This window comes from Saccostrea cucullata, unplaced genomic scaffold (assembly GCF_032062105.1).
Source record: "Saccostrea cucullata isolate Sc308-1 unplaced genomic scaffold, CSIRO_AGI_Scuc_v1 ctg4185, whole genome shotgun sequence".
Classification (NCBI taxonomy): Eukaryota; Metazoa; Mollusca; class Bivalvia; order Ostreida; family Ostreidae; genus Saccostrea; species Saccostrea cuccullata.
In genome coordinates this window covers 1-13083 of record NW_026939466.1, presented here as the reverse complement: position 1 = coordinate 13083, position 13083 = coordinate 1, and the positions used below count along the sequence as shown (strand labels likewise).

The following is a 13083-nucleotide window of genomic DNA, read 5'->3' as shown; positions in this document are numbered from 1 at the left end:
TCCTCTGCAAAGATGGCCTTGAAGTAAGGGAGGTAATCATTGACCCGGACAGCTCGGCTGGTCGAGCTGCAGATTGCCTCTACAAGGACGGTCTGCTTCAAAATATCCCTGTTCACTATATTGACACTCGACACTTGTCCGAGTCGATCAGAAAGGCAATTAAAAAAGATCAAAAACTCTTAGAGGTCATGCCAAGAAGAACAAAGGCAGAAAAACCAAACTTTTGCATAACATTGCCCTCGATGCTGTTGACAGATGCACGGCAGAGATAAACCAAGCCCAAGCAGCATATGCCGGAGATGCAGATAAAATGAAAAACAAAATCTCTTATGCCAAACATGCAATAGTGAAGTGTTACATGGGGGATCATGCATTATGCAGGAAACACTCTTTAGTGTGCAAAGGCAGAGTTAGTAACAATTGGGTTAAAAAGAGTTCTTACTTAGGTCAAGATTTTACTATACCGGTTTCTGACGAGAACGAGGCAAGGCTCCATGCCTGCATCTCAAATAGGTTGTCTCCAGCTGTACTGGACAGGACGATCAAAAATAGCAACTCACAAAAGGTCGAAAGCTTCAACAGAACTCTGCGGCGATCCCTGCCTCGGAATGTTACTTTCACGAGAAACTTTGCTGGTCGGGCGCACAGTGCTGCTCACTCTTCTAATCATGGTCCGGGCAGCTCCATCCGAGGTCTCTGTGCAGGGGTTGGTGCCCCCATCCCCACTGGTGGCCAGGTTGACCATACCCTAGATAAGATTCAAAAAGATTATGAATTAAATAAAACGTACCAAAAGTCTCAGTCTTACAAAACAAAAAGGGTTATCAAACGCAAAAAAATGTACAAACTGTATGAAAAACATCAGGAAGAAATTAAATATAAGAAAAACATGATGCTAGTGGAATCTCGAACCCGAGGTCAGAAAAAAAGCACCCTGAACACAACTATTCTAAAACTGAGTGATTAATATTTCAATATTTATCAATTTTTTCTATAAATAAAATATTACTTTAAAAAATACACTTGGGGTGGTGGGCCTCAGTACAAAAACCCTGGCCTGTACAGTGCATCCTCTCCTGATTGATGGCATGCGACTCCAGTTTAAGGTGCATCGGGTTGATACACAACTTCTTATGGCAGAGATGGCTGACCTCCAGTCCCCTACCTGGGAACTGAGACCTGGTCTGATGCATCTCTACCATAAAAGCAACCCGATGAACCAGCTCTACCTTTCTACCCTGGTAAAAATATAAATATTCATGCATACAATACAATTAAATCAAAATTAGTTTGTACCACATAAAAAGACATGAGATATAAATATCCTGACTAACCTTGAAGCCTCCTGAGTTGAGTGTGTCTGCGAGTCTGACTCTGATACGTAGATGTCTGCTGATTGACAGGAATGCAGTGAATGAGATAATACTCCAGGTGGCACCACAACATAAACAGACAGTTCTATAGGGAAAAGGGTACCAATTAATTTCCCGTAGAACTCTATACAAATCTTTTGCCCTCCCAACACTTTACTATTTCACTTTCCAACAAACACTTAGTATCATTTGAAAATTTATTCTAAACACTTATTAAAAACAGTGAAAAAAATATACTGTGCCGCGGCGTTTATAGGTCAAATTTGCAGTCCTTTTCAACTTCCAGGGTTCGGCAGTAAATGGCACTCTACTTCAAAAATCAACCCCACTCCTTTATTTATCCCTTGGTATTTCTATACTTTCTAGAATATTTCCTCATTCCATCATTTAATTCAAACATTAATATTTTTACTTTAAAATGAAAATATCCACATACCTGAATTCAGCCAATCAGCAAAAGCCTACCAATTCATTACTCTGGATCATCTTGTTCAACCAGGAAATGATGTAAAAATCTGGGTCTTTGGTGCTCTTTTTCCTTCAAGATGTCTGCAGCATAGTAAAGGGAGATTACTTCAAATAATGTTTGTTCTTGCTTTTCAATGCCTCTACAGTGTACCCATCCCCATGGCAAAGTGGAAGGCAGTTATTAAGCAGTTTCTTAGCCTTAACAGTTTAAACATTTAAGCAGTCCTAGAGCAGTTACTTAACCTTCCCCAGATTGCTGATGGATGAACAAACCTTTTGCAATTTATAAGCAGTTTTCTTAGCCTTACCAGTTTCTTTGCAGTTCATAGGCAGTTTCTTAGCAGTTCATAGGCAGTTACTTAAGCAGTTCATAGGCAGTTACTTTAGCAGTTTTTGCTAACTGCTTGTGGACTTCCAGTATACTGCTTATCTATTTCCCTTTTATCACATAAATATTAATGAGTCACAAAGAGGTTTTCTCGTATCAAACTTTTAATACATAGCAATAATATATCAATTGTTACATTTTAATTTATTGTATTTTGTACAATTGATTAACTACACAATCAATCAATCAGAGATTGCTATGATGAATGTTTAATAAAAATTTAAACACTAGTACTGTTTTATGCATCTGTAATTTTACATGTATCTTAATTATTAACACATTAACAACCATGCAGTTATACTCACTGACTTTTTAGAAAACTTATATATCCCAGGGCTTATGATGCTCAACAAGATTCAACACTGAAGGTATAATTAAAATGTCAAAATTAAGTAACAGCAATAAATATCCACTTCATCCCACATTAAGTCCTGATTATACAGCAGTCCTATTGCACTAAAGGCAAGTACATTGTTGGGTTTTTCTATCCTTATGTAAACCACAAAAGTATTTCAATTGACACTCTTTTGGTAATCATAATTTATTGCTCAGCCAGCTAGGTTTATAGATGCATCCATTCAGATCTCAGTTGTTATTCTTGAAATAGACACAAAAATTTGTGTATGCCAACTAGAATTTTGTCCCACTCCTCTTCTAAAAGTCTGTAAATGGAAAGGAATTAATCATGACACAGATTGCAATCATTAATATGATATGCCCTTAATTAATTCAAACAAAAAATTTGAACAGAACATGTATTCAATTTATCTCTTTATCAAAGGCCACATAAATATATTATAGTAATGACTTACCAATTGTTAAATGACTACATCATTTCTTCATTAAATCTAAATGCAGCTTATGGCCAGCACAGGCTCCCTCTTCATTGGTTTATATAGCCTTTGTCCAACAATACAAATTGGCACCCAGAATTCAAGTTTGGCGGTCAGTTGTTGGCTTCCTGTTTTGTTATATTTGTTGGAACATTGAGCCCAACATTAAATTTCTCTTGAACCCAATCAAATTTTACAAGGAAACTGCTTATATACTGCTAACAAAACTGTATAGGAAACTGTCTTGTCCTCAAGCATATGCAGCTAAGATATAACTGCTAGGGAAACTGATTACTGCTTAAAAACTGCTAAGGAAAACTGTTTACTCCCAAGGTCCTAGCAGTTACTAGGGAGCAGTAAAAATCAAACTGCATGAAACTGTTTGAAAACTGCTAAAAATTAGTAAAACTGCTAAAGAACTGCCTAGTAACTGCCTATATAGGCAGTTCACTTTTCCATGGGTCCTCATGTTTGAAAATGCAAAGAACTTGCCAAAACTTTTTTTAAGAAAAAAGCTAGCTTCAACTTCAAACAAAAAAGTTTACATTGCACAAATTCTAATATTTTGCTTCATTCATAAAGGATAGAAGCAAAGTACTGCAGTAGTTCCTCCTTGTAGTGTACGATTTTGGTGAGGCGAGTTTTAGAGAGTTTCCGTCTCTGATGAGATGTGAGCTTCTCTCCTACTCCAGAAAACTAAATAAACAGATTAAAAACATTATAATATAAAAATAAAAATACATAAAAGACATATATTCTAAATGACTAAAAGTTACAACCTACTCTGATTTCATATCCTTTGTAGTACGTTATGTTTTGATTTTATTATCATTTTTGTACCTGTTTGAGGTCGTCTGTACTAAGATCAGCCAGACTCTGTCGCTTACGTAGATGTTGCTTGTGACTCTCGTACACAGACATGAAGTGGTTGGCACACTGACGGAGTTGGTACACCACCATCCCTAGACTGGGGGCCTGGACCGTACAGCTACTCAGGAATGAGGTGTCTGTAACCAGATATGTAACAAGTACATTTAAAACGAGAAAAGTGTTTAAAAATAAAGACCTCTACCCTCTTTTTTCAAGTTTACCTTAACAAGATATGTTACAAGTACATTTAAAATAAGTACTGCAAAATAAAATATATGAAACTTTAAATAAATACTTGTACTTGTATCATGATTGGGATGTTTTTAAGTTTACCTTAAGAAACAAGAATGACCTTTTAAAGTAGAGAAAAAAATCTCCAAATATATAATAGGACCCTCCTCTTACTCAAGTACCCTGACCCAGGGCTTAGGAATTTCACTATTACGTTTGAGGCATTCTTACTAATTGTTACTCTGCACTTAGTTTGTCTGCTAAATACCCAGCTAAATACCCAAAGTGGAGGAGATATTTAGATATCATCAACTTTGGTAGCTCCCAAATGAAAAAGAAATCTAACAAAATACATGCAAAATATCTTCAAAACACTAACAAACCACACTTTTATATTTTCTTAGTATGTTTTGAAGGTGTTGCATTTAATGAAACATCAATGCAAGACTTTACAGGATGGAGTGGCATGGTATTTTGTTTATGTTTCATTACATTGTTGGTGTTTTATTAATGTTTCTTTACACTCTGCAGAATGAAATTGCATTTTGAAAGTGTTTCATTATACTTGTCTGCATCAAATTAATATTTTGTTAGCATTTCATTTGATTAACAGACATGTTTAGGGTTGAATTATCTAGGTGCAGTAAAATCTTCCAAGAACAAGTTATCTATTTTCATCCTGTATTACTAGTTTTGCGCCAATTTTCAAACCACCAGCACTAGGTCAGAGAGAAACATAGAGATTGATGAAGGGACATGTAAAGTATATACATGTATATTGATCCCTGATTGGAAAAAGCATAATCAGGATGTATCTGGATATAACAGAGGTATTTATTTATTGCATGACATAAAGTTCTTTTATGCTGGACTACAGTAACCTTCAATCTGTGAATGTGGATGTGTATACATATATGGCCTGTTTTTATTGGGGTTTTGTTCATGTTAAGATTGACCTTTAATCCATATACTACCCAGCTTATATCAGTTTTAAGCACTGAATTAAATGATGAATTATAATTATACTTGAAAATTCTGTGAAAATGTATGTGATTGGAGAAGTGGGAAATGGCTTAAGAATTATATCTCTCAAGTTTTTAAAAGTTGGAATGGTGCGCTATTGTCAATTGAACGATAATGTCAATTCTGGAATTCAAAATTTTGTGAAACAAGGTGTTTATAATGTTTCAAAATGAGATTGTGTTTAGATGTTTTCAAAGACTTGTGGATTTGATAATTATAATTTAAAAAATTCAAATTTTAATGGTTTATTGATGATTTGTTGCTTATGATTTGTTAGTATTTTGTTAGAGTGTTTCGTAAGTATTTTGTTGAAGCGTTTTGTGAGTAGCTTGTTAGAGTGTTTCGAAAGTATTTTGTTAACGTGTTTTGTTAGTAGTTTGTTATAGTGTTTTGTTAGCTCATTTGCATGTGATTTGCTATACTATCGGAATACTTTCAAAACATGTGTTTTGTAAGTAGTTTGTTATAGTATTTTGTTTCCCCCTTTTTTTCATTTGGGCTAGTTTGTCCTTCAAGTAACATGCATTCCAAATTTGAAATTTAAAGGAAAATCACAAATCCTGTAAAAATTAATGGACAAACGGATTTTTATAAACAATACCTTCCCATATATAAATTAATATTTTGGATGAGGGCTAAGTCTTGTTTATTAAACATACTATAGGGTTATTGAACTTAAATCGGTTAATATTGACACAAGTTGGCTGTACAAATGCATGAGCCATATTCACCAATACAAGTTCAATAGCTCTTATATCATGTAGCTAAGACATTTCCTCATAATTCATAATAATTATTCCAACTTTAAAAAAATCAAATTAATGATTTTTAGCATTGGTATTCAAATTAATACCTGCCCTGAAAATGTTCAATATCTCATCATTCCGATGACCCTACCAAGCATTATGGTTTGCTTGGGTCTAATACATGTATACTAATTTTTTAATAAATAATTTATTTTTTGTGTAAAAAATAAACACATCTTACCTAGATCCACTTTCTTTTTTTTATTTAGTTCTGAGAATTGACTAAACGATTTTTATTGTTAAAAACGGGGCGTTCAATATTGAGCGCACGTATTAGGAATGTTAAGGGCATACTCATATACGTATATAAATTTCAATAAAATGTTAAGAGGGATGTACGGCCATTTTAGTGCATTAATTGAGAGCAAAATGTAAACATTTCTTCAAATGGCTAAAATACATTGTATTTTGATCAAATTTTAAGTCTTTTTGATAAAGATACAGTAAATATGCTTAACCGAATGCATGTTGTGCATATCTATACTTTTGCAGAAAAATGCTTTTGATATGCTCCTTTGAACTGCGCAGCTACAGAATTCAGCAGAGCCTTACAAAATCCAAAAAAATATGCAAACTGTGCATTAATGTTCTCTCTACAACCATTTGTTGAGAAAATGTCTAAATTTTGCACTTTTCAATGATAATTTCAAGTTCAAAACAAGGTACCATTGTCTTCAAAAAGAGTGTAAAGAACCATGAAAGTAGTTCATGGATAGCAGCACGTGGTCTATTTTTAGCACAGAATCTTGTTTTCCAGACCTCTTCTTAATATGGAGGGGCATAACAATCTTTAAATGTAGAAGAGAATTACAGTTGCAAAATATTTCAAAAATATGAACACTTTTAAAAGAGGAAAGGTGTTATAGTGTGGCTTGAAGTAATTTTTAGCATTATTATCGAACAGTTGTTATATAGTTTACGTATTGATATAAAAAAATTTAAACTCTTTGATTCCCGGTAAGGAAAAATGAGCAGCATCAAAGTTAAAAATTAAGAGTTTGTAAGTTTGCCACAAACAAATTATATTATCTATTAAAATTTAATTATCTACAATAAAACACAAAGAAATTAGACACATAAAATTGATACGAATGACCTTGTTTTAGTACCTACTAGTACAAAGCGTTATCAAAAATTTTGCGAAAAATCTCTATATCAACAAAACCACAGTTCAGATTAGATAGCCAAACACAAGTTCTATAAATAGCATATGATGAAGTTTTGATCCTTGTTTGTGATGTCACAATCTGAAAACGACGTCATTATTCAGGTACTTTTGACGAAAAGCTTCCTATAATTTCAATCAATGATTGGATATCGCTTTAGTGAAGGAAGGCAGATGGGGGGGTTAAATATGATACTTGTTATGTTGCCCGGTGAAAGCAAGTTTGAAAAGGGATGTGTTTTTAATAAAGCAATATGCTATCAAAGACCTGTAATTAAAATTTTATACTTTGAAAAATACTTGAATATTTCAACAATAATATAAATATCAAATACCTAAGATATTGTTTACTTTTTGATCACCCCTCGTATACTGTGTCAAATAAACATGCATTTATAATTTTCATTACAGAGGAGCAACAGTTGAAAAGGCATGAAATCATTCAGAGTGGTTTAGGAGATTTAATAAATAAATTTTTTTTTCTATTTGCCCATATTTTCAAAATTACAATTGTACAAAGTAAAGAGAAAAAATCAACCTATAAACATCTTTAAAATGATGTTTGGTGGTCCTCCCAACTCAGGGAAAAATTATTGGGTCCGTATCTATAGGTGAGAAAAAAAATCCTTAAAATCTAAACAGAATTGTTGACGGAAGAAAAAGAAAAAAATATCGTGTAATGGAATGTTAATAAAATAAGTTGGGCCATTTTAGGCAGTAGATCGGGGGAGAGGGCAACCAAATATTTTTATAACAAGTGGTCTTATAAGGCTAGTACATGTTCCATCACATACTTAGTAATGCAATTTTTTAAAAATCTTTGACACTATTTTGAAAAACAAACATAGGATTTTCGGGGGAGGGAGGGGGGGGGGGTAGCACTCACTTTTTTTGCGATGATAGACATAGCATATATGCAATGGACCTTTCTTTGCAAACATTGTGCTCGCTTCTAAATTTCATAGAAACAACTCATTATATTTTATCAAGATTCGTATGTTCAATGAGCGAGAGCTTACAACGTAGTCAACATAATGAGACATGATGCGTTTTTGTGTCCAAACATTACTCCATACAATGTGTGGGTCATTGCAAACATTCCAGCTATTTATGTGAGGTGCCTGAAGGATATCCTATAACTGCCTATTTTTTCAATCTAACTTCTAAACAAAATAGACATATGTACCAACTTTTCGAATGTAAGACATGTAATTACAATTTATTTTTCATGCACTGCATATTGTTTAACATTTTCAAATTAAATGCCAAGCATCCTCCTTGCAGTGCCCCATTTGAAAATAACTTCTATCGCCACAGAAAAAAGACCCACCGTAAACACATATGTTTAGGACATTTTTATCTTTTTTTCTTGAGTTTTAAAGTAACCAACAAATTATCAAGACTTGTTCCATAAAAATTAAATATAATCATGGTAATAAACAGATTTATCCACAGCAGATATATGCACATGCCAACCATGTGCTTAGTGAATTAATACTAACGAGGAATTTCGAGTTGTAAACAGAACAGTTTTTCCCGATTTGCTGGAGTGAGGTTAAAATCGCGTTTTTACATTAATCAGACGATGCGATGCAACAAATAAAAGTAGTAAGTAATTTTAACTTATGATTATTACTTAGTAATTTCTTGTCTTGATGTTATTATGGTCGCATTTATTCTAAAATCATTGTTATTCGAACTCTGTGTGACAGAGGAATGGCGGACCAAAATAAACACATGGCCTCAGGAAGACACCATATGAAAAATCAAATTTTCAAGAATTATGGATAATGACAAGAAAAAAACGAAACAAATGGTTGTAGCCATATTATCAATGAATCAAACTAACTCCATTTTCAATGCATTTTTCATCTCATGAATGCTGTACGTAGCTGTGCAGTTCTACCATGATTAATTTTCATCTAATTAAGACAAAATAAACTTAATTGTTTACTAATTTTGGTCTCTAACAGTAGGTAATTAGTGCCTTAGCACTTTGAGTAACTTTGGGCTAGTTTAGTAGAGTATTAAGCGCATTCTTGGTATTTCTTAGTTTACACCAGACTAGATCCAATATGGCTTGTACATCCCCCTTAAGATATTGAACGCTAGAATTCTCTAGATTTTTGATAGTATTCTTTAGAGACTATTTATTAGCTACATAATAAAACAGTTTATTGACCTCTGACCTCTAGTGCTATCAATAACTTACCGTCAGTACTTCCTAGATCTCTAGCAAGGGCTTCATCCAGACTCGGCCGGAACAGGACACGAGAAAACTGTGAGGTTGGACCTACAAATTAAAAAAAACTGACATTACAAAAAGTTACAATATGTTTTTGTGATGCTGATATTACTTAACATTTACAATATGGTAAAGGCTTCTGAGAAAGAATAAGGATAACAATTCCATTATCTGGTTTTTTTTTCGATATGACATATCTTCTGACACACATAAATTCAAAGTTAAAGATTTACAACTTCAAATTTTTTTGACAGTTCTGACAGGTTTATCAACACTTAATTGATCAATCTGACAAGATATGTCCTTAAATTTGTTGTTTTGGAGGACACTTCTAAAAATACCACTGCGAGTTCCGAACTCAAGTCCTTCCCCCGAGTCGACTTGTCAGACTCCAGTAACTTAATTTGTTTGTTGACTTTCTCAGATATACAGTACTTTGGCATCGATGCCAACATTTGTCTCTCAATCCTGACCTTTTGACCTTTCAACTCTATTCCAGCTGGGTCAAGGTCATCAAATTCCGCATCTGGAATGCCTGTTTTGTACAACATTAGAAACAAAGATACATACATAGTTTGAACAATTTTTAAGGAACTTGTGATAAACAATACTACCAGTGAAAATTTCATAATGAACAGAATCAGCTTGACAAACATAACAGTATTTACCTCTCTAGTTAGCTCGGGTCAGTACCGCTGTAGTTAGAGCTAGTTCTCGTAGAGCTGGGAGACTTAAACTCCTGGGCTGTCTGTCTCGTAGAATTCTGTGGAAAACTTCTCCGTGAGATAAGATAAACTGCATCACCTATAAAAGCATGGAATGATGAACAATACTGTAACATGTTTGTGGGGGTCTGATATTTCTGGATTCCATGGGTCACTCTTACCCATAAAATTACATTCCCATGACAATATTTTTTTTAATGTCTATCAATTACTCGATTCTAATCTATTTTTAAGTATGCTATAAAATTATGTCTACAAGAAAATGTAAATTGATACTGATACCCATAAGTAAAAGCATGACAAATTCTACTTGATATGCTGACTTTCTAGGGAACTATCTATATAAAACTTTGAGTCCATGAGGGGCTCTGCATTAAAAAAATATAGCTGTACAAACTATTCACCTGATTGCCACAGTCCTGGTTTTCTATGCCCAGTGAGGTCAGCATGGCCAGACAGAATTTGAGGGCGGCAAAGAGAAGTTGACGATAACGGGCCATTGAGCTGGGCAGGAAGTCCTCCTCTGTATCTACACTGGCTTCATCTCTGTAAAACGTACAATACGGTCAATAATCAATGCACGTATGAATTGCTCGGGCAATACTGTATACAGGATTATTTTCGCCCCGTCTTATTTTCGCCCTTTCACACTTGCAAACATTTTTGCCCCGTTTTAAATTCGCCCAATCATGGTTTTGATTAAGAAATTTTACTGTATTCTTTGAATTCGCCCGGTTTTAAATTCGCTCAAAAGATCGTAGGGCGAAAAGGGGCGAAAATTTCCTTGTATACAGTACTTACAAAACTTTTAACCCTCATTCAGTATATATACAAACCTCCAAACTGTAAATCTTAAACTGCTATTTGATAAAGTTGTACCTTTTCATACGGACTTTGACATTTTTGATTTCTATAGACATTCACAAGACCCTGACACACCTACCTGTCAAAGTAAGGTCGAAGGTCAAATAAGACACATCCGCCAGTCTCTGCATGACTCCACACTGTAACAAGGTGTGAGCCCCCACGGCTGACTCTGCCTTCAAGTCAACAAACTAAAACACACAGTCACTTTGTATTTATATGTCAGAGCCCTTAAATTTTAAATCAATATTGAAAATCAATGGACTAATGCTAAATCAAAAATTTTGATTGAGTTACGATTAAAGTTTTATTATATGCAATATGACAAATGTGGGGGTAAAATAAGATAGTAATGGAAGACCTACAAGTTTGGACAGATAGATGTACAGCACTACTCCTTACCCATCCTACGTACATCATGTCCATCACAAGCATCGCCACACACCATATTGTCCATGAAGTTGTCGACAGAATGGTCGCCACATTTTCCTGTCTCAGCTGTTCCCCATCACCTCCTGCCTCTGTCAGAAAAAGGAAACATCATTATTAGCCTTTGTCATATAGTGTGGCAAATCAGTGGTTTTTAGTAAATAAATAATTAATAAAGAATATTTATCTCAAATTGTTTTATAGTTCTCATTGCCATCATTGCACTTTTCACTTTGCATGTTTAATGCTTATTCTGACTGGCTGACCTTGTCGACCTTTGACATTACATGTAACGTACCGTATATATTCTCGCCTATAAGTCCGTCCACCTTGTATTCAATAAGCTTGTATTTCAGATGAGTTAACCTCATAAAAAACCATTCTTTGTATAGCTCGCCTATAAGTCGGACACAGAGTTTTTGACCAGAGATTGACTCCCAAAAAACCGACTTATAGGTGAGCATATACGGTAGTTTTATTGGCCAGCAGTTTTGGTGGTACGTTTTCTATTGTTCAATGTGATGTGCGGGGCACTTCCTTCTCACAGGGACAGCCAACGATACCGGCTGTGAGACAAGTCTGTCTCGACCCTTACATATTCAACATTATCCCGTATGAAAGTTCGAGGCGGAATAGGCACGGCTTGGGCACGGCTAAGACACGGAATCCGTACGGGTTTTTAAAAAGCTGCACAGGTTCTGCATGTCCAAGACACGGACACGGCTTCCGTGTCTGAAAGTGAGGAATCCTCACTCACAGAAACCCGTGTGGAGACACGGACTCCGTGTCCCAGGGAGACGGTTTTTAACTGAGGCGGGTTTTGCTTCAAACTATTTTTTTTATATCTCACGGCTTTTTACTGAGCATGCTCAATCATAACTTCCTTTATTTGAAAATTAAATTGGAGGGATTCTTGGTCATGAGCTAAGTCAGTGTGTTTTTTTGCTCTATTTAAAGGATATTTAACCAATAGATGTCAGTTGGAATTGTATTTATGACAGTCAGAGATAATTTCTTCACTTTTTAACTAAATGCAGAAAGTGTAATCTATAAATTAGTCATTTTTTCAATTTTCATGATCTTCCTGTATTGCAATGTTGACAATGAACATGATGAAATAGTTTAGGCTTATTTGAATGACTTTAGTTGGAATTTCACTAATTTGACATCACTGTGCTATAGAGTGAAAGTTTTATTTATACTAAATTCTTTCTCAGATTGTGCAAACTTATAGCTCCTAGATTAAATAACAATTGAATTGAATATTGTACATTATCATTAAAATCTTAATTAAAATCTAGCATGAACTTTAACTGATAAAGTTAATCTTTAACAGAAAGTAAATGTACACATTCATATAAGATTTAGAAATTCTAAAACTTAGCATAAATGTAAAGCAATGTGAAGTTAGTTTGGTTTCAGTCACTATTTTGGCATTCACAGTTACATCAGGACATTCTATAAAGGTCATGACCTAGATCTAGACGAATGCACAGATCCCGTGACTCCTTATATGGTAAAAGGCACGGCTTTTTTGATACGGGTTTAAAAAAAACCGTGTCTCCATATATGGAAAAGGACACGGGTTTCAGACACGGGTTTACAGAATCCGTGAGTCCATATATGGAAACAAGCACGGCTTTCTGACACGGGTTTCGTAAAA

At 34.6% G+C, this 13083-nt stretch overlaps 2 protein-coding genes across 2 annotated transcripts; both read right to left on the bottom strand.

Moving 5' to 3' along the window:
• Window positions 1–3530: 3530 nt before the first annotated feature.
• LOC134253071 (nuclear pore complex protein Nup205-like) lies at window positions 3531–9953 on the bottom strand. The gene is made up of 4 exons (XM_062735586.1): window positions 9761–9953; window positions 9370–9450; window positions 3903–4069; window positions 3531–3758 (listed from the first exon to the last, which is right to left on the bottom strand). Exons 1-4 carry the CDS (start codon window positions 9951–9953, stop codon window positions 3633–3635), a joined length of 567 nt encoding a protein of 188 aa, XP_062591570.1. The 3' UTR covers window positions 3531–3632.
• Window positions 9761–11512, bottom strand: LOC134253070 (nuclear pore complex protein Nup205-like; the record flags this gene model as incomplete). The annotated part of the gene is made up of 5 exons (XM_062735585.1): window positions 9761–9937; window positions 10071–10206; window positions 10532–10673; window positions 11071–11167; window positions 11357–11512. Coding segments are annotated over 4 exons (527 nt in total), but the record flags the coding sequence as incomplete, so codon positions are not given.
• Between the last annotated feature and the right edge of the window lie 1571 nt (window positions 11513–13083).